The following is a 20,000-nucleotide window of genomic DNA, read 5'->3' on the forward strand; positions in this document are numbered from 1 at the left end:
CAAATCCCTCAGTACCAAATCGTTCCATCTCATTCTCTGGCCTCCGACTGAACGTCTACCTTGGGGTGATGCACACACCCAAAGCTTCCTTGGTAGACGACATTCATCCATGTGCAAGATGTGACCCAATAACCAAAGACATCTCTGTGTCAGCATGGTGGAGATTCTTTGTAGGTGGGCTATCTTTCTGATGGAGGTGTCTCTCTTGCCGTCCCATAGGGACACTCCAAGGATGGAGTGGAGGCTTTGCATCACAAAGCTCTGTAAGCGATGTATCTGCGGCTTCAGAAGTACTGCTGTTTCCAAACCATATAGAAGGGTGCAAAGAACTACAGAGACAAAGATGTTCAGCTTGGTACTAGACTTGATCTTCCTCTGGTGCCAAAGGATGCAGTTAAGTGACCCATATGATTGAGATGCTTTAGTTATCGGTGTTGATATCTCGACATCCATGGAGCAATTATTAGAAAGATAACTTCCAAGGTACTGAAAGGATGGTACCACCTCAATTGGATCACAATCAGGATGCAAAGAAATGGAAGATGGAGAATGGGCATCAGCTCCAGGTAGGACAGCTAGAAGCTTGGTCTTCTTGTAATTGATGGTAAGCCCCATGTGATGGCAAGACGAATCCAGAGATTTCAGCAAGGAGGATACACTTTCATAAGAATCAGATATCAATGCCATATCATCAGCATATTCAAGGTCTGACACTGACACCTCTGATGTAAGCTTCTTCCTGTTTCCTACCAGGTCAGCATCCAGAAGATATGACAAGCACACACCTACATCTGGTTGGTGATCAGTAATGACAAGTCGAATCACACACACACACACACACACACACACACACACACACACACACACACACACACACACACACACACACACACACACACACACACACACACACACCACACACACCACACACACCACACACACACACACACACACACACACACACACACACACACACCACACACACACCATACACACACCACACACACACACACACACACACACACACACACACACACACACACACACACACATACACACACACACACCACACACACACACACCACACACACACCACACACACACCACACACACACACACACCACTACTGTACATTTATACTTGCACTACTACCAGCAAGTCCACTTGCAGTCACCATTAGAACCAGAATTCCAAGAGAGCGTTAGAAAATAACGATGGGTGTTCTACACTGAAAGGAACAGTTTTTGTTATAAATTAATTAATAGTGTTTATGCTTTCAATTCATCCTGTTTCTGGGAGCTAGCCAGACTTGTGGGTTTATGCATGGGGGAGTTCTTAGGAAAAGAGAAACACTGTGGGATTGATTAGACGTGTTAGTGCCAGAGTTGATCTAATATCAGTCAATATCTCTTGTGGACGGGGACTGTGTGCAGCTGATCATCTGGTAATGCATAATTGGTGGTCGATGATATCCCAGAATACTATTATACTGCTCAGGATACTGATATGCATCTTGTTGTGTATAAACCGTCTTTCAAACTGACTTATGGTATTTACCTATCATTATGTTCAAGACAACATGCAATGCCCTCCAGCCTTAATTTATTAATGAAAATCAATTCATTGATATGCAGACAACAAATCAGACCAAGACATATGCATGTGTGTGTGTGTGTGTGTGTGTGTGTGTGTGTGTGTGTGTGTGTGTGTGTGTGTGTGTGTGTGTGTGTGTGTGTGTGTGTATGATCATTATATGATGCATAGGGTAGGAATGCTGGTAAAAAGAAGTATATATAATTACAAACTGCTTCTCTCACAAAACCTCCAATCAACCGTTAACAGTCTAGAGTATAGCATATGGTATAATAAAGCAAATTCGAGACATTGAATATGTCCAAAACTCTCACAGAAAGCTTGTACAAACGCTCTCCCCAGGATAAACCTGGTGCATCCCTCTGTAGCTAAAATCACTCTCAAAAATCTCACCAAGTGTCCATGTGTACATGCAACTACAAACCTCATCAAGTCTTCAGTCAGTTTACGTCTGACTCGAACTCATAAATCATAAATCAGTAACAACTGTTGATATACTGCTTGTGTGGGACAGTCTTGCTGCCAGCAGTTTATATACATTGTAGTGGTTGTTTCATAGTATCGTTTCATTCGTCGCTCCTCACAGAGTTACTACTCTCTTGCTGCTCGGTTGTGCCCTTCTTTTCCATTGCATTCAAACTCAAGCTAGGATCGGTGAACTGGTAGACAAGCCTCTGGCCTGGCACTTTTCTTAGCAAGCCTTTCTTGTAATAAAAACGAAGCGACCTGCTCAGCTTGTCGTAGTTCATCTTTGGCCGGTTTTTTCGAATGCCCCAGAAACGAGCCACCTCTTCGCTGTTAAGGATACGAAAGATGCCTTGTGACTCATCCGCCCATTCAATGCAGTAAGCAAACATTCTGTTAGACAACAACTCTTTCAAGAAAGTTCTCAAATGGGTTGGTGGAGCATCTGGTAATAACAACAACAAACATTAACTCGATACATTAGCTAAACAACAACAGCCAAAAATCCATCATTGTGCTTATACCTTTAGTAGACTTGTATGTGGTAGTGGGAAAAGGATTGATGGATGTAAATCCAGATGGGTTTGCTGTATATGCAAAGACACTTTCACATACAGGAAGAGATTGAGCAATGCCTATAAACAAAAGAAGCCGTAAGTACAAAACCTCAACTGATACAAACAATTTAATGGAAAGACGTGCCCAGAAGCCTACTTCGTTGAAAGAAACCACCTACCTGTCAATGGAGTGTAGTTCACTCTTGTGTATGTCGATGATGGAAGCTGCGAGGCGCCAGAAGCCAAAAAACGCGGATCTAATGAACAATGAATAATGAGCATACGCAAACACATGCAGCTGCTAACCGGTTAGAGGATGTCCTACCATTTAGAGAGCATGATACTAAGCCAGACACACACGTTGCAGGGGATGAGGACATTCTGGTTCTCTCACCTGCAAAACAACAACAACAGGTGCACGTGTAGCTAGACCAACGCACACACAAGACTTCGTGGGACGAACTGCAGGTGCCTTACGTTCATCAAAATAGCACGAACTCGTGCTTGAGCAATCACTGAAAGTATCTAGAGCGAGAACAACAACAACACGAGATCAATAGCTGGAACCGGATGCTGTTTGAAATCCCAAGGGTCTCCACAACAACAAGCCAACAGTAAACATTACATCATTCTCACACCCATTTAGAAGTACAGATACATAGACAAGAGAGGCAATCAGTAGATCGTTCTGAATTACATAAGGTTCCCACATGCACTAGACCCCTTTGTTTCCAACTTATAGAAACAGCTGTGCCACTTCATTTCCTGTGGCAAACAGCCCACGTATGATGTACACCGTGGACTTTTTACATTGCATAACAAAAGCCACATCTAGTGTCTATACATACGCATGCATGCAGTCAGTGCAATTTATGCATCCTACCTGTCGCAGGCTCTCCTTTCGGTGGAGAAGTCGGTCCGGCCACTTCCTTGGGATACCAGACATTGCTCTGATGCACAGAACGGTGGCGATGAGACGAGCTCGCATCTAAAAAATCGACACCCACCAACTGTTAATTACATTTTGTCACGCCCCATATGCATATGCAACACGAATCTCTCTTACCTTTTTTCAAACTGCACAGCAACGAGTAGAGAATCTCTCCTGCCAGAGGAGCGCGAAGCTTGAATCCGTTCAGTGTGAGATTGCACAGCTGCTCGCCGTTCATTGCAAACGAGTTGTAGTCGATGCTGCCCAAGTGATGGTCACGTGCCGTCTGCACCAACCACTCTCGCACGTGTTCCACCGTCCAATCGCATGGGCCTTCAAAAAAACAAGGAAGAATGAAGACTCACACAAGTAACAAACGACGATACGGGCACGCATATAAGGCCTCTCGAAGCGCAAAACAATTTGTACTAACGAATGAATGAGAGCAGATTGAAGAAAACAACAAGTGTGTACCTTGAGTGTGCAGACTGCGCTGCAAGCTGTTGCCATCATCATCTTGCAAAATCGTACCTAGCGTATTCCATTCTCCGGTGACTGTGAAACGCTCCATATCGCTAGGACGAAATGAACAATGTTGAAGGGTCGACGTCGTGTGCGACGGCGGGCTGTGATAGTCGACAGTCGTCATCATCGCTTTGCAGCAAAGTTTGCTGTGCATTTCGTTCTGCAGTGGATATGAATACAATTCTCTTGTATACAGATCGAAGTAGCTATCGGTTTCCGTTGGAAAAACGTCCTGAGAACGAGAAACAAGGATGAGACAATCTACGCACGCGTGTAGTCTCACAACTTTGTTGTCTATTCTTCTCTTCTGCGAAGTGGCGCGTGTGGCCTAGGGCTACACTAAAACTCTCATTCGATCTAAAGACGCCAACCGCAGAAGTCGATCGAAGCCAACAGAGCATGCAGCGTTCTACACGCCCCTCGCTAGAGCCTCAACGTGAGAATTGATGTCGATGCGTGTAGATGGTGGATACCTGAGCGAGACTGTCCAGAATGTCTTTCAACTGTTCTTCGCTGGGAGCTTCTGTTGCGTAGCTCAATTGAGGAGATAGAGATGGAACGACTTGAGGACGACAGGTCATGGCTATAGGAAAACAAACGAGACAGAATATGGATTCGCAGCCCACGCTAGGAAGACGAGCGGATGCAATGTACAGTCTAACGTGCAAGAGAGATAAATGCTTAGAGGCGCTTACCTCGAATGAAGTCAACACGCCTTTATAAGCGTCTCAGCTATATAACACTGTAGAGCAGCACTCCGCCTCGCTTGATAACTTGTGGTAAGTCTGTGGCCTGGTAATCAAATTTGCGGTGGCTCTAAGCCAACCTCCGGGCGTGACCAAGCAGACTTCCACTCAAGTTGCTGCAGTAATTCAAGACTATTTTTACATATCCACGCCTGGCAACCACTTAGGTGTTTTGCTACTGGTCCATTCAATTGCCGCTCTTTGAAGCAACATCTGTGATTGGCCAATACATAATTGATTCCAAGAATATGATCTAATGTTTATTAACATCTTGTTTAACGCCCACAATTCTTCGAAGTCGAAATCGTCATCTCTCACGGTGTTTTCCCGTCGATCACGCTTGCGCAGTTGGGCATGTATTCCAACAAACGAGATGTTTTCAACGAAAAGTAGATCGTGAACACCTAGGAGACTGTTTGGAGTGTCTCGAGTCTGCAAACACTAGATTGCGGCCGAGTTCACGTCAGATACCAAATTGAGCACTGCAGGCTTTCAAAAACACGCCCTTATGACCAAACATGGTAAGTTTCTATTGATTGTTTTGAGGTTTCCTACGACTGTGGTTTCCCTCCGTCTGTATTTTCAATGGTGGTGATAATTAAATAACTAATTAACCTAATATCCTATCATCGATATAATTATCACCGTTATATATATTTAGAGACTAGGCGTCATCGAGTTTGAGAGCTGTGACAATAATTCTTGGCGGATTTGGCGCGTACGCGCACGGAACTTCACTATCCTGCAAGAAGGTGATTGCTAGACCCTTGTCGCCGCGCCATGCGTCTAGGATACGTAGCAACTGCAATCAGCACGTCTCTTCGGTTTCTAGATGAAGCATTGACAACTGGAAACTTACATACAAACTGTTCTATTGCCACAGCAACATGCATGAAAAGAAAACGTTGCACGAACGGAAGGGTCTTGAAAAATGCGCCTAGAGGCTCTCGTAACTAGCAATGGCAGCTGAATTGACCATATTAGGAAATGAAGCCACGCCTCTACACGAGTAAGTTATCCCTTCTATGAATGTTGTTGCGTTGCCTCTTCTCTGAACGCTCATTTGTAAAAGCGTCTGTCCAATTCTTGATGTGAATGTAGCTGAAAGTCACGGCTCTCTCTCAGAAGCGTGATTCTAGGCATGAGTCTATTTGCAAGTGCCGTGTCCTAATCCTAATTACCTCATTACACCCACACTCCGTAGGAACACTGCACGTCTATCCAACTTGGCAACTCTTTCTGCAGACGAGGAAACGACAACATTGTCGGACAAGAGACTTGCTCAAGCCCGCAAAGGCGTTGCAACGACGCTGCAGTTGTGCGGAAGAGAGAGAAAGAGAGGCGAGTAAATCACATTTCCTTCTTCTCTATTCATCACTAGTACTGCATGTATATCTAATCACCCCCTTCCTCATCTCTATAGATAGAAGGCTAGATGAGCATCGGCGGCAGAGACGGAGATAATTCTGAGATGCCACATCATCATATTCGTTTGACGCTCAGCGTCAGTCCAGGTAATTCTCTCTGTTGTTCAACATCCGCACGCAGTTTCGTCTTCCGCCTTCCGTTGTGATGCCGTCGAGAGAAATACACTTAGCAGTGCACGTCACTGCAGAACTACTAGTGAGGCGCAGGTTGACGTGAGTGTCTAGCAGGATGCGATTTGTCAGACTTCCGTAGTTTGTTGCTTTCTTGTATCATCCAGTTTGTAATACAGTAGACTTCTCTGCGTCTCACGTATGTGCATCATGCTAGAAATCTTGAGTAACTAGAGTAAGCAGTCGTGCCACGCCTCTTCCATGTTCTGTTCTCTACAGCCAACGCAGCCGTAATTTAAAGCGAATGCCCGTGCCTTCTCCTAATTCGTCTTGCGTAGATAGAAGGTCGATCAGTTACATGCAGTTGTGATCTGATGTGTCCAGGGGGCGAGAACTGTGTCGACGAGAGTGAGGGAGATGGAGAGAATATTGATCCGGCTGCAGGCCTACCACACGGTTTGAACTGCATATGAGATGATGATGATCAATTGTCAAAACGCTGCATTTGTTTAGATCCGCGGAACTGGACATCTGAGCAGGTTGGCATCTGGGTGCAAAGATGGGGACAGAAATATAACATTGAAAACTTGGATCTGAGGAGATTCCACATGAATGGTAGAGGTCTCTGTCTGATGACTATATCTGGATTCAACTACAGAGTTCCAGGAAACGGAGAACAGATGTATCTCGACTTCCGTAGTCTTCTTGCAAACGTGTAGATCGAGTCGCAGTAAGTGAGAGCAAGTGAAGACTCCTGCAGAGCTATAGGACAGTAGGTAGCAGAGTAAGTTTTGACACTTTTTGTATGGCAGAGTAGGTTAGAGATCTATACGTGTAAGCAGCAAATAAGGTCCCTCGAGCTCGTTTGCTTTTTCGTTTGACACATGCTATTGCAAGAACATGAGAATAGGGTCTACGACTCTGTATCTAAAACTGGAGCACTCGTGCAACTACAGCTTATGGTTGATTAGGATGTTGACAAACAGATGTAGTTGAGGCTGACACACATGCCCACACACACACACACACACACACACACACACACACACACACACACACACACACACACACGCGCGTGCACACACACACACACACACACACACGCACACACACACACACACACACACACACACACACACCACCACCACCACCACCACCACCACCACCACCATTTGCCATGACTGTTTGTCAAAATGTTGTACACCATAAGCATCATGCAGTTAGGCCAGCCCTCCCCAATGTTTAAAAGTAAAACAACAACAAATATCACAAACAGTCATGGTCTGTCATGTCATAAAATCGGTTCCCAAGACAACACATGTCCTATGACAGAATTTGCATGACAAGACCAGGTCCAATTTGGTCCACTAGGGGTGCGTTTCCACTAGTGCCTAAACCGGTTTAACAAGTTGTTTAGAATTGGCCTGTTTCCACCTGCACTAAACCAGTTATATTTTAAACCTAAACCGCTTTCTTAAACCTGCTTCAAAGTAGGTTTAGCAAAGTGGTTTAGGTTTAACTGTCGCTGTTTAGATGGCTTCTGACAACGCTGTTTTGGATGATATTGACTATTTTGCTGGGATAGAATTGCCCTAGAAGATGTAAGGGTCACTAACTTGGAGAAAGAAATCAGCAGCTACGGACAGAGAGAAGACGGTGTCCTTGGTCATCGTCATGCAAATTCCTACTAGCAGATGCTGAATCAGTGACAACCAACAGTTGCTCTGACTTGGCGACAGAGCAGCCCAATACTTCAAAACAAGGCGTTCATACACGGTTTGTTTTGCACATCCCGGATGTGCAAGTTCCTAGTGGAAACAGTCGCTTTCTTGAACTGGTTTAGTTTTTAAATGCGTTTAAGCTAAACTAGTTTAAGGTGCAGCTAGTAGAAACACGGCCTAGTACCCATCTTGCAAATATGATCCCAGCTGAAACAAAGAGTCTCCATTCCTAGTATACTCAGACCAATTTTGACATGCGAAGAAGGACCTGCTAAGTAGTGCCCATGCATTATTGGTCTTCACCAGATGCTCGAGTGGTCTTCAATGCAGACCAATTTTGATCAGGGAGGACCATAATTGATGTCATATCCTGCGCAGGGGACCACTTTTGTGGCGCATTTTTGGTCCAAGCAACCTACTTTGATGGTGGACTGACAGGCCCAGCACCAATTTGTACAGCGGCATGTCTAATAACATCAACATTTTTTCAGATTTCATTAATTAATACATCACCTTCCCTTTATATATATAATTAAGTCTACTCGAATGAGGTGCTAGTCTCACAGGTGGTGTGGCAGGCATTCACAAACCAACAAGTTTCTGATTGGCTTACAATGATTGAATTTCCGGTCATACACAAAGAAAGTTATCAACACAAACATTGATCTTGAACTTGATAAGCTTGCCTCACTATTTACTCAGAGCACACTTGGCAGTCAGTATGTAAGTAGGTCAGTAGGTAAGTAGGTCAGTAGGTGTAATATAACCGATACTGCAGTCTAACACTATCATATATCACATTATGAAATTATGCAATCTACTGATTGGATAAGACATTAATTGACAATTCTTGAATTAACTAACGATCATCTTCAAATTTATTGTGCAGTGTAAAAACACCTCAAATACTATAAATCTGTGTATCACTGATCAAAAGCGATAGAAAGCAAAATTGTCGTATTTTATTAAAATACGGGCTCCACGATAAGCTCACTGTGCTCATGAAAGGAAACCTAATACCAGATGCAGGAAGTTAGCTTATCTGTAGTTGCAATATTAAGCAAATCCTGAAGACCTCAATTTTGCCTTTATTGTTTGTTTAGTCGTTTGGTAATACTAAAGGAAGAGGGTAACGTGACTAGGTGCCTTCGGCACGATTTGACACACACACACACACACACACACACACACACACACACACACACACACACACACACACACACACACACAGTGGTGTGTGTGTGTGTGTGTGTGTGTGTGTGTGTGTGTGTGTGTGTGTGTGTGTGTGTGTGTGTGTGTGTGTGTGTTTGAAATCCCTCCTAGAGCAGCTAACTAAATGTTCAAATCTTATTCTTATTGTATCATACAAAAATATATTTGGTCTACACATCAGTTATCCCTACTCGTTATACATGATATACTAGTAGTGTGGCAAACATGAAAGTCAGAGTTTTGCTAATAAAGTAAGACAAGCATTGGCCACAGCAATAGGAATGGTATACCCAGCAGGAACAAATTTGGCTTTAATTAATTGATTAGCATCATTATGATCTTGTTGCACATAAAATCAAGGTGCAGCTGCAAACTGTGCAGTGCCAGCCACCATGTAGTACAAATCTACTACAAGTCTAGTACATTTCGATGACTGTACTGCTTCACTGTATAATTTGTCACTGACTGTTAATTAATTAATTAATTACTTAAGATGATACTAACCATTTGGGCAGGCAGCTGTCTTGGTAAGTCTCGTGCAAGACTTGCTTATTTCATACAGATTTCATACAGTATGGACTAAATCTATCATCAGTATCTAACTTTCTTGAAAGTTACACTAAATTAAGAATCTCTATTGCCTTTTCCTCCTCCTATGGAAGCTCAATCCTATAATGTTGTCTCTGGTTCAAATATCCTATTAGTTGATCAAACAACATACTGTTTATCAGTCAATACAGAAAGTAAATGAAAGCCACAGCAATTCGTATTCTTTAATTAACTAAACTAAATACCTACATCTAGCATCTCTTTATAGGCTATGGTCTTAGAAACTGTAGAAAGGATCGACTATGGCGCATCTAAAAACTAGTGTAAATCAATAGAAAGGTTGTAGTTCAAACCTAGAAATCTATCCCTTCAAGTGCTCGTACACAATGTCCCCAGTAAACGGAGCACGATGCACAAACTCATTCCAACTCATAGTGCACAGAGTCTGACCATCGACGTCCCCAAATTGAGTCTCTGGAAAAAGCTCCTCCAAGTCAAACTTCACCTTGCACCAATTCAAATAGATGTGAACGTGTCGACGATTCCACACTCTCCGGTCTATCAAAGAGAAACCCTTTCAATTTGTTGATATCAACAACAAATCAAAAATATTCAGTGGGAAACTTGCTTCCTCATTTTCAATCATAATGGTACAACCGGCTAATTAGGAAGCTAACATATCGAATGTGTGTGCATAATTGTGGCTACACCACACACACGATGGCACACTACATTGTTTCAATGAATTCAAAGAGCGCACTGACCTTTCGGTAATTTGTCCACTTTAGTCTGCCAAGCGCAAAGTCTTCGTTTTGATTCATCGCTGCAGACGTCCGCTCGTGCACGAGCCTGACCGCGTCATTCCCCGCAAGAAAAACACCATTACAGAGTGCAGCCTCAGCATTAGCATTCGAATACACATTCAGTCACGTTTGCAGCGAGATGTGTAGCAACATGCACGACATGACTCGCCTGCAAGTGTATGCACTGATTCTCACCGTTTTTGCAAACTTCATCTTGCAAGAGAAGAGAACCTGACTGCTAGCCAATGGTATGTAGCAAGTGGTGTAGCAAGTAATGTAGCACTGGCTATCCCGTGACGACCTCCACCTGCTTTCACTTCTACGCACGGTCAGCGATGATAATGTGACGCAGAGCGACTAGAATTCAAGTGTATGCGCGCACGACACCATTGGATCACGAAATCAGGCCAACGTCAATCCCTACGTATATCTTGATGTCCACATATGGACTGGACGAATCACGTGCTACAGACAGCTCGTCACGTGAGGTTTCCATTGAGTGACGTACGTGACGTCATCGCTGTGTACACACAAGAACTTTGAAAAGTTTTTTTGGGTTCATTATTAATATTAATTTGTTCAAAATTAACTGTATATGTATATAGGTATAAATTTACAAACTAACAACGTAGCATTTCGGTACTGTATAATTATGTACATAAAATCCCTTTATTAGACTATAATATATATATATATATATATATATATATATATATATATATATATATATATATATATATATATATACATATACATATATATCAAAACATTGATGTGTGTAAATTGTGTAATTGTAAAAGCATGAACAACCACGCCCATAACTTTTTGGGGGTACTGAACCCCAAGAACCGCCCGTAGCTACGCCACTGCTTTGAGTGCAATATTTCATTTGAGAGTTTAACTGCTATAAACTTAACATTAGAGACCAAAATTAAATTCTCAAATTATTAATTAATTAACTCGGATACTTTTTGGGATTGCACGAGGTCCAGAGGACAACTACTGTGTGAGCTCTCATATGCAGCCAGCCAAACGGCAGAAAAAACATGAAACAGTTTGTAATATTTACCAACACTGTGACAGTAATTAAGCATTAGATGAACATAAATAACTGTTTAATTAATTATACACTGCATGCTATTACTATACACATTCGATTGCAAACACGTATGTGTAGACTGGTTATCATTATGTGTGCACGTGCAACATAAAGTCTCAACTGTAAACGAGTCAATGTTTCTAATCACATCTATCTCAATATTCATACCTCTATTTGATATCAAACCAAACCATAATCCCACACTAGCACCATGTAAGCCTATCAAGTTGCTACAACCCATAATAGGTTTCAAAGTTGCAAACCACACATTGAAACAACAAGTTTAACACAATGAATATACATAACATAATATACATAACCATAATTATCACCTGAAAGCAACATGCCCCAACATGCCATTGATTCCACTAAAATGCAGCCTTTGCAATTACTTTCTTCATTACATTGTAATTAATATGATAAGTACATACCAACTAAGTGCATACCAACTAAGTCCTACACGCTTTAGTTTCACCAAACTCTGCAAACTGTAATGATCAGCCAAACAAAGTTGATTTCGAATCATTAGTAATAGCAGCTAGTAGGCATTCTCATATTTTTAGATAAATGAATGAGCCAAGCTATAGACAATCACATGATGTTAGCATATTGACAATCACGTGATGTTAGCTATAGTACATGGTTCGTTCATTAGGTTGCTTCATATACTGTAATATGTAATGTATCTTTTGTCTTACCAAGAGGTACATCGCCCGCAAGCAAGAACTTATACAAAGAAAACTATAAAATTAAATGCTCAATATTAATATTAATGTACGCATGAATGGGTTATAAATAATTAATAATTCTGATACAGTTAGGTCAGTATATGATAGGTAGTTTACATAGCTGACCGATCAAACTCGCAACTGTCAGAATCGAGCCACAATGACCACTCGCAACTGAGTTCCTGAATAGAGAGGGCCTGTATTCATGCTCATGTGCCCGTATAACCACGTGCCCGTATATTCACGTGCTTCACCGCGTGGTGACGTCTGCTCTAAAATGTTTAGAAGTGGCATGCTTTCACGACTCGTAGACCAATAAATCTACTAAGACTTTCTAAGGAACAAATACACCAAAGCAAACGACATGTGTATGTCCACTGAGCAAACGCAATGAGTGAGAGAGCGAGTTCCTGTATTTATTGAACCAAATAATTAAGTCGCAATTGGGCAACACCCAGCACAGGTTACGTAAGTAACTAAAAAATTATTGCCGACATCCAATGAAAATGTACAAGAAAAATTGGATTTCTAGACAGTTAAAACTTCTAATCTATTAGATATATTACAAGTTTGTGTACATCAGTCTTATTAGTCACTCGAGAGTTACCAGAGAATGTGTTGGTGTACAAGTTGTTGTTGTATCTGTACAGGCGGTGCGATTCGTGCCACTGCAAAATGCTTCGGTTTGGCGGTTCGTCCACACACGTCGATGGGTGCAGTCGGCATGCGGCTGATGTCGAGGCCTTGACTTTTGCGCTGGTATGTCATCCAGTTGCTGTTTATGCCAAACTTGTATACAAGCTGCCTGTCATGGACTTTGTCCAGAATTCCTTTGCCATAGTAGTAACGAATGGATCGACTCATGTGGTCGTACTTCATCCCGCTCTTGTTCTTTAGTAACCCCCAAATGACAGACACCACTTCGGAGTCGATGATTTTGAACTCTCCGGCTTCCCTGTCGACCCACGTGATCAGATGTGAATAATTATCTGGATCCAGTAGCAACTCGAGAAAGAACTCCCACAGTGTCGTGTTTGATCGGTTGTTGAGAAGAGGAGGAGGAACGACTTGGTTTCGTGCCTTTCTCCTTCGTCGCCTCTCTAATGATGAGTACAGATTAGTTGGAGTCTACCTAGTTTTACAACGTTGTTGACTTACTTGGCTTGCCTGTCTTGGGATTGATGGGAATGGCCATAAGTTTAGAGCCATCGTCCATCACACCGAGAGAATGAATTACAGGATTCGATGCACAGTCGTCGTGGAGCCTGATGCAAGGCAACTGGTTGAGATCAAGAGCAGTGGTTGAATCGATACCTGAAAGGCAACGTTATGATTAGAGAAATAAGCAAAACGAGTTGAGCATGAAACAGACTCACTGTTTGCCGAGTTGTATCGATCGTCAGGCGAATCGTAACCACTTTCAGATAGACTGGGTGATCCATTAGAGTCTGTGTTAACAGGGTAAACGTGAGCGACATCACTCGAACGATATCAAGCAACCAACGACTTACCAACACTGTTCAGAGACGATGACAAAAATCGAGTCTGTGATAGTGGGCTTCCGGGACCAGAGCTGTTACTGCTGATGTATGTCAGTGGCGACACACTCGTGGTATACTCGGGCTCACTATTTCTGGCAGGGTAAACGTCACTGCAGCTCACAGACCTCACGAGATTGCCTGAAGAAAAACAAATCAAATTTAATTAATAAACCCTAAACAAAACAACAATGCTGCTGACTTTGTTGCATCAGAGGAAGACACTTCCTGACTGGAAGAGGGCTGGTCTGGTTAGGCACAGGTGCTGGTTTTGTAAACTCAAACTGGTCGGTATCCTGGGCCAGAGGGCTTCGTTCGATTGGTCTGTTCATGTAGTTTTGTTGTTGTAGTGGTGCTGCAGAGCAAGATCCGTAGCGAGGAGTGACTTGCTGCTGGAAGGATCTCGAGGTGTAGTGTGCAGGCAAGCTAGCACTCAAACTGCGCTGATGGTGTCGAAATCTGTTTTGCTGCTGGTATTGCTGCTGGTATTGTTCCTGGCACTGCTGCTGGTATTGCTGCTGGTATTGTTGCTGGTATTGTTCCTGAACATCTGGCACTGTCCGAGGGTTGCTCCTCTCCTGCAGCCACTCGTACACTTGCGTGTACTGCTCTTGTGCTTGTGCACAGTCACTGTACTTCATCTCCGTCTCCTCTTCCTGTTCGTCTCCATACAAGGGTAGTGATCCACCCTCGATCTCTTGCAGTAGCGCTTCGATCACCTCCAGGTCGTCGTCCACAGACGCCTCCTCACGCTCAGGAAAGACATTCTTGAGATCGTCGAGAACGTAGTTATTCACATAGTCATCGACATCTGCAGCAATGCACAACACACAAGTTAGCAAAACAGCAACACACAGCAAAACCGGTGGAGTTTGTGCATGCAAATTATGATCATGCTAACCTTCATCTGCACCTGCACAGAGAGTCCTCAGGTCGGGACAAGAAGAATACATGAGACTGCTGCTGGGAGACAACGGCTGCACAAAGACATCGTCGACGAGCGACTCCTGTTTGAAGTAAGTCTGCAAAGAGACCGCATGAAATACGGAAACGAGCAAAGCCTCTAGAGTGCGACCGTGCAACTCACCTGTCGTAAGAAATCCATTGGGTTTGCAAGTACAAGTAACGCTCACAAATTGCCGAGAATCAATCAAGCAAACGAGATGCAAAGTCGTGAAATACTGCAGAAAATCACAGGAAGACGTGCAGGTATAGGCTCCGTCTATAACACGACACGACGGTTCCGGAGAATACGACTGACTCCGACAGCGTTGGTGTATAGCCTATGTAGCAATAGTCAATTAGGATCAATGACTGCCAAAACCATATTTGGATGTGCCCACTAACTTGGGCACGTGCACCGAACAACAAGACCTATGCAATTATGTAAAACTAATTGAACAAACACCAGATAGGTTTATCGCAATACTCCGACACCCTTATATGGTTTACAGTCGAATTCTCCAGTCAGGACCAGTCCACACAAGGCAACTGCTGCACCTGTTGGTACGCACGGGTTTTCCCTGTTTACGTCCAAAGGTCAAACATCCCACTAGTCGTAAGAGACGCCGATCCCCGACGTGAAGTGGAGCAGATTGGTGGGAGTTGCATGCACGGGCATCTCGCCTCTCTGCACGATAGAATGGATACAACCCACAAACACTCAAACTGCACATCTCTCGCAATCAAATGCTAAACACATCTCTCGCAATCAAATGCTAAAAGGGAGGTTTCTTCTTGTAGCAATTATTTCGAGACGCGAGAGAAAAAATATCTTGACAAGTCTGCACCGACGCGCATGCCGGACCATTCCCGTCGGGCGCGAAGAATTACGACTTACTGCGCCACGCGGATTTCTCGGACCATTCTCGTCGGGCGCGAAGAATTACGATTTACTGCGCCACTTCGATTTCTCTCAGTTCGGTCGCATACGAAAAGCCGTCACTACGGTTTAGATCTCGAGACAGGCGTAATCGAAAGGTCGTGCATTGATTTCCTGCAGCAACGAAAGCAAACTACGCTTCGACATTGCGAAAGGCGACCGGACTGGAAAAGACGATCAGCGAGCAAATGACAAACTAGCCGTGTAGCTCAGCATTTTGTGTGCAGACTGTGCGCATTGCAATATATCCTAGAGCACAATTCAATCACACATATCTAGCTCACCTTGCAAGTGTTTAATTGTAGGCCACGCCTCTACGTCACAGGGTCTCTGACTTGTGCTGTGCTACCGGTAGCGTCTAGATACAGTCACAAGAGCCTCGCCTGATCAACTCTGTCTAGACAATAAAGTGCGCGTACACTTGCCACTTCCAAAATCCAGACTAACGACTGTGAGCGTTGCTGCTTTCCTTTATACACACGAATAGTCTAATCCCACGTGCACAGGAAGCTGCATGTCTCAACGTCTTTGACCTCCACTACGTAAACCAGAGTTTTAGATTGCAATCTATTACCAAAATAAATAAATATTGAATCTATAAATAACAGTGGCTATGGAGATCTATACAATTGGCAATACAATTAAATATTAATAAATAAATAGGCACTTACTCTTGCAAAACTAATATTCATGTGTTCATGTTCCAGTTCCCTAGCATCACCTCTAGTCTTCTAGTCGTGAATCCATATTCAACGCTTGCCTCTCACCATATGATAAAATCTGCTAACACGAACTCATTTCCTATTTAGAAATATTTTAGGCGTTGGTTTTCACCTTCCGTCTCGTCATGCTCAACTTTTCAGTTGCTGATGACGCGCTTCGTTACCTAGAGATGCAAGCACGCAGGAAGAACACAGGATGGGACGAACGTTTGCAAAATTCACGCACGTGATTGATGACGTAGTTAGTAGGGGGAGTTCCCGTAGATCCCGACAGCGAATCGTTGTAAGAGGCGGCCACTAATTAATCATTAGCTAATACGTACTAGTGTAACGTCCACCCTGCAAGCTGTAGCTTCAAATAGCAATCCCTGAATGCGGAAAATGCTTTGCCTGTGAGTAAGTGTCTAACATACCAACCAGCTAGGGTTTGTTTATGATCCTGTTCATAGAATAAGGTAAATTCCTGCAAACAACAGGAAAGCCATGCGTTTGTTGACTTTAGTGTTGCATGAATGCATATCAATCCCAAGTCTTTGAGTGATTGTGTGTTACCACAACTCACGCACAACACTCACACACTAAAACTTAGATCATGCAGTAGCATCATAGAACAACCGAGTGGCTGCAAAATTGCACTACATAATCAATCCTTTGAAAATTGATTGACTTATACTCTGCATGATTAGAAATCATCATCATTGTTCTGTAGTGTCCTAACACAGTGACTTGTCTTACTCTACTAGTAAATGTCAAAATGTTGTTCGGGTCATTCCTCCCACATCTAAAAGTCAACAAATTTTTTTGGCTGCAGGTATCTGCATACAACTTAGATATTCACGACCACAAGGTGTGTACTGTTGACTGCATAGCAGTAGTAACGTTTTTGATGAGCAGGTTTGTGTAGACGCTGCTTCTAGTATTGACTTTGAAGAAACGAATGGATTATGTCGCCATCCTCACAAAGAGCCATAAACTGGTCACAGGACATGTTCATTAGACTCGGTCCATCAATGCCATGGAATACGGCTGGATCGAGAGAGTTCAGCGAGGTGTAATCTTTAAACCAAGTAAGAAACAGCTGGACATGTTGTGCAGTCCACTGAGCAGGATCTGAGTATGTACCATGTAGTCAAAAAAAAAAAACACAAACATATGATCAATAGCAAGAACTTCATGCATCAGTAGAGTAATTAGTGACTAAGCACAGATTACAATAGTAATGAGTTTTTGGAGAATTCGAGGGAATCCCCAGACATGCAATTGGTATGTTGAGACTGCACTAGCTAAGTATTTATCCGTGTCATTTCCTTCTTCCTACATCTACTACCTGCATGGTGACTTTCTGACCACCAGCAGACAAAGTTATAGACAAAAAATTTCTTGTGATCAACTGAAAGCTGACCAAATATTGTGTGTTGGTCTATCCATGCAGTCTAGTTAGGTCTACATGCATAATTCCTCAGAAGCCCACACAAAACAATGCAACTGATAGTCTTTCGTGCATAGAGGCCACACAAGCAAACTAGAACTACAGATACTTGTGTTTCAACACAGTCGTTTCATTGCGTCTGTAAGCATATCCACACACCGACAGACAGCCAGACATGTAGTCTTACACCCACACACACACACAGTCGGTCACACACACACAAACACACACACACACACACAGTCACACACTCAGTCCCACACACAGCCAGACACACACAGTCAGTCCCACACACAGCCAGACACACACACTACACGCAGCTTAGATCTAAAGTACGAGACAGACTGCCTATACAGCAGACCGTATAGATTACAAGCTACACGGACAACTCGACACCGTCACCTGCCGGTAGAGCTACAAGATTGTTTCCACCTTGAACGTTGCCTCCTTGTCCACCATCATCACCATCACCGAGCGGTAGCTGTGCGTGAGCCTGCACGACCGTCATGAAGCAAAGCACGACAATAAATGCACGACAAAACGGAATCATGAGATTAGATAGCGAACGCCAAGACCAATTGCATTAGAAGGATTCCGTTTACCCTTACCATCATTTGAATGGCACTGCAACGCCTCACGTCTGGCCCGTTGTTCACAGACTCCCGGCAAGCAATACGATGCCACACAACTATAAGCACGGTACATGTGACGTAAAGACGATCAAACCGAATTTGCAATTGCACAAATATGCATATCCGCCTTCAAAACTCCACCTACTGACTTGCTTGCACACGGCGGCCCCGCCCCGCCGGGTTTTATACAAACGAATGTGCTTTGCTGGATGGATAAGAAATAGAGAAGAATAGCAATCCCGACCGACGGATACGAGAGATACGAAGCGAACGAACAGATATAACATTTCCAATTCGATTTCCGAAGAAACAGCAGCGAGAAATTGGGTTAGATGCGCGTTTGTGTGAATGCACTCTGAAGAGACTCAACTGTGAGTTGGAAGGCAACTAGATGCTCTGACAAATTTCACGAGGATGCAATAGCTAGAGTTACTTGGTTAGTAACGTCTCGTTCAGCGAGGGTGTGGCTATTTACATAATTTATGCTGATTCTGAATGCAAGATGACAGCTGGCTCAGTCTGGTCACGATGTGATGCAATGGCCGAGTCGGCAGAAGTCTGCTGTGTCATTAGATTCTGCAGCAGCTTTCTACTGCTCTCCAGAAATAAATCGACAGCAGAAAGTTGCCTCTGTTGAACATTCTCTGCAACCTAAAAGAGAAAGCTTGTGGTAGTAGAAAGCACGACAGTTACACAGACAATGCGACTGTCTCAGCATTCACCCGTCTGACTAAATCATATTCTTATCCACCAGCTAGTAACACGACTATTTACTACTGTAACTAGTTGAAAGCGTGGTGTGTGGTGTGGTGTGTGTGTGTGTGTGTGTGTGTGTGTGTGTGTGTGTATGTGTGTGTGTGTGTGTGTGTGTGTGTGTGTGTGTGTGTGTGTGTGTGTGTGTGTGTGTGTGTGTGTGTGTGTGTGTGTGTGTATTGCATTCTTTTATCAAGTACATGTAATAGTGTGGTAGGTCAGTAGTAGAGAAGAAGTCTTTCAAAGACGTACCCTAACTTTCAGTCAACAGTTCATTTTCTTACATCATGAAATCATATTATCATGTTGTTATATAATGGAACATCGCTCAATACTTACCCACCTCACACACGCACACGCATGTACACACACACACACACACACACACACACACACACACACACACACACACACACACACACACACACACTCACACTCACACTAAGAAACCAAACATTATAGAAACACAAGACACGTATGCATCGGTCCATTCACCCACCTGTCAGTCAAACAGAAGTTTGTCTTACCCGTTGCTGCTCTTTCAAGCTGCGAGCAACATCCTCTTGAACTCTTTCTA

At 43.3% G+C, this 20,000-nt stretch overlaps 4 protein-coding genes across 11 annotated transcripts in view; 1 reads left to right on the forward strand and 3 right to left on the reverse strand.

The window, feature by feature from the left end:
• Positions 1–1,794: 1,794 nt before the first annotated feature.
• On the reverse strand, positions 1,795–11,157 carry LOC134188652 (uncharacterized). The gene is made up of 12 exons (XM_062656822.1): positions 10,836–11,157; positions 10,602–10,686; positions 10,203–10,395; positions 4,545–4,728; positions 4,021–4,303; positions 3,682–3,879; positions 3,499–3,603; positions 3,093–3,140; positions 2,941–3,009; positions 2,795–2,872; positions 2,583–2,693; positions 1,795–2,503 (listed from the first exon to the last, which is right to left on the reverse strand). The coding sequence occupies exons 1-12, from the start codon at positions 10,851–10,853 to the stop codon at positions 2,160–2,162; spliced, it is 1,716 nt and encodes a 571-aa protein (XP_062512806.1). The 5' UTR covers positions 10,854–11,157; the 3' UTR covers positions 1,795–2,159.
• Positions 4,923–7,288, forward strand: LOC134188694 (ets DNA-binding protein pokkuri-like). Of its 3 annotated transcripts, none has more exons than XM_062656859.1 (6): positions 4,923–5,338; positions 5,479–5,826; positions 5,919–6,158; positions 6,241–6,331; positions 6,740–6,811; positions 6,869–7,288. In XM_062656859.1, the coding sequence occupies exons 4-6, from the start codon at positions 6,253–6,255 to the stop codon at positions 7,072–7,074; spliced, it is 357 nt and encodes a 118-aa protein (XP_062512843.1). In that variant the 5' UTR covers positions 4,923–5,338; positions 5,479–5,826; positions 5,919–6,158; positions 6,241–6,252; the 3' UTR covers positions 7,075–7,288. The 3 variants fall into 3 exon arrangements, with proteins under 3 accessions (XP_062512843.1, XP_062512845.1, XP_062512844.1); XM_062656861.1 differs by lacking the exon at positions 4,923–5,338 and having other exon boundaries at positions 5,415–5,569; positions 5,650–5,826; XM_062656860.1 differs by lacking the exon at positions 4,923–5,338 and having other exon boundaries at positions 5,415–5,826.
• A 1,705-nt stretch (positions 11,158–12,862) lies between the features above and the next one.
• On the reverse strand, positions 12,863–16,186 carry LOC134188436 (ETS translocation variant 4-like). 2 transcript variants are annotated; one of them, XM_062656604.1, is made up of 8 exons: positions 16,172–16,186; positions 15,093–15,288; positions 14,907–15,027; positions 14,208–14,816; positions 13,979–14,146; positions 13,844–13,915; positions 13,626–13,781; positions 12,863–13,567 (listed from the first exon to the last, which is right to left on the reverse strand). In XM_062656604.1, the coding sequence occupies exons 2-8, from the start codon at positions 15,108–15,110 to the stop codon at positions 13,071–13,073; spliced, it is 1,641 nt and encodes a 546-aa protein (XP_062512588.1). In that variant the 5' UTR covers positions 15,111–15,288; positions 16,172–16,186; the 3' UTR covers positions 12,863–13,070. The 2 variants fall into 2 exon arrangements, with proteins under 2 accessions (XP_062512588.1, XP_062512589.1); XM_062656605.1 differs by lacking the exon at positions 16,172–16,186 and having other exon boundaries at positions 15,093–16,018.
• A 1,053-nt stretch (positions 16,187–17,239) lies between these two features.
• Positions 17,240–20,000, reverse strand: part of LOC134188435 (coiled-coil domain-containing protein 91-like) — an 8,121-nt gene continuing 5,360 nt past the window's right edge. The window contains exons 15-18 of one of the 5 annotated variants that reach the window (XR_009971349.1): positions 19,951–20,000; positions 18,647–19,321; positions 18,441–18,531; positions 17,240–17,719 (exon numbers count right to left, since the gene is read on the reverse strand). The exon at positions 19,951–20,000 is cut by the window's right edge and continues 64 nt beyond it. Coding sequence is in view for 1 of the 5 variants with exons in the window: in XM_062656603.1 (XP_062512587.1) it covers positions 19,151–19,321; positions 19,951–20,000 (221 nt within the window). In the remaining 4 variants the exon portion in view is untranslated. Of the gene's footprint in view, positions 19,322–19,950 lie in introns of all 5 variants that reach the window. The other 4 variants (XR_009971346.1, XR_009971348.1, XR_009971347.1 and 1 more) reach the window with 4 other exon arrangements.

The sequence above is a fragment of the Corticium candelabrum genome, chromosome 13 (genome assembly GCF_963422355.1).
Source record: "Corticium candelabrum chromosome 13, ooCorCand1.1, whole genome shotgun sequence".
Lineage (NCBI taxonomy): Eukaryota > Metazoa > Porifera > Homoscleromorpha > Homosclerophorida > Plakinidae > Corticium > Corticium candelabrum.

Bases quoted from the DNA above. Each gene is read 5' to 3' on its own strand.
- LOC134188436 (XM_062656604.1), bottom strand. The intron at 14,817-14,906 runs GTTAGCATGATC...GCATTGCTGCAG, and splicing joins CTGTGCAGGTGCAGATGAAG to ATGTCGATGACTATGTGAAT. The intron at 13,782-13,843 runs GTGAGTCTGTTT...GTTGCCTTTCAG, and splicing joins TCGATACAACTCGGCAAACA to GTATCGATTCAACCACTGCT.
- LOC134188652 (XM_062656822.1), bottom strand. The intron at 3,010-3,092 runs GTAAGGCACCTG...GTTGTTTTGCAG, and splicing joins TTCGTGCTATTTTGATGAAC to GTGAGAGAACCAGAATGTCC. The intron at 2,873-2,940 runs GTAGGACATCCT...ATTGTTCATTAG, and splicing joins AGTATCATGCTCTCTAAATG to ATCCGCGTTTTTTGGCTTCT.
- LOC134188694 (XM_062656859.1), top strand. From the start codon at position 6,253: ATGAGCATCGGCGGCAGAGACGGAGATAATTCTGAGATGCCACATCAT. The intron at 6,332-6,739 runs GTAATTCTCTCT...TGATGTGTCCAG, and splicing joins GACGCTCAGCGTCAGTCCAG to GGGGCGAGAACTGTGTCGAC. The intron at 6,812-6,868 runs GTTTGAACTGCA...GCATTTGTTTAG, and splicing joins GGCTGCAGGCCTACCACACG to ATCCGCGGAACTGGACATCT.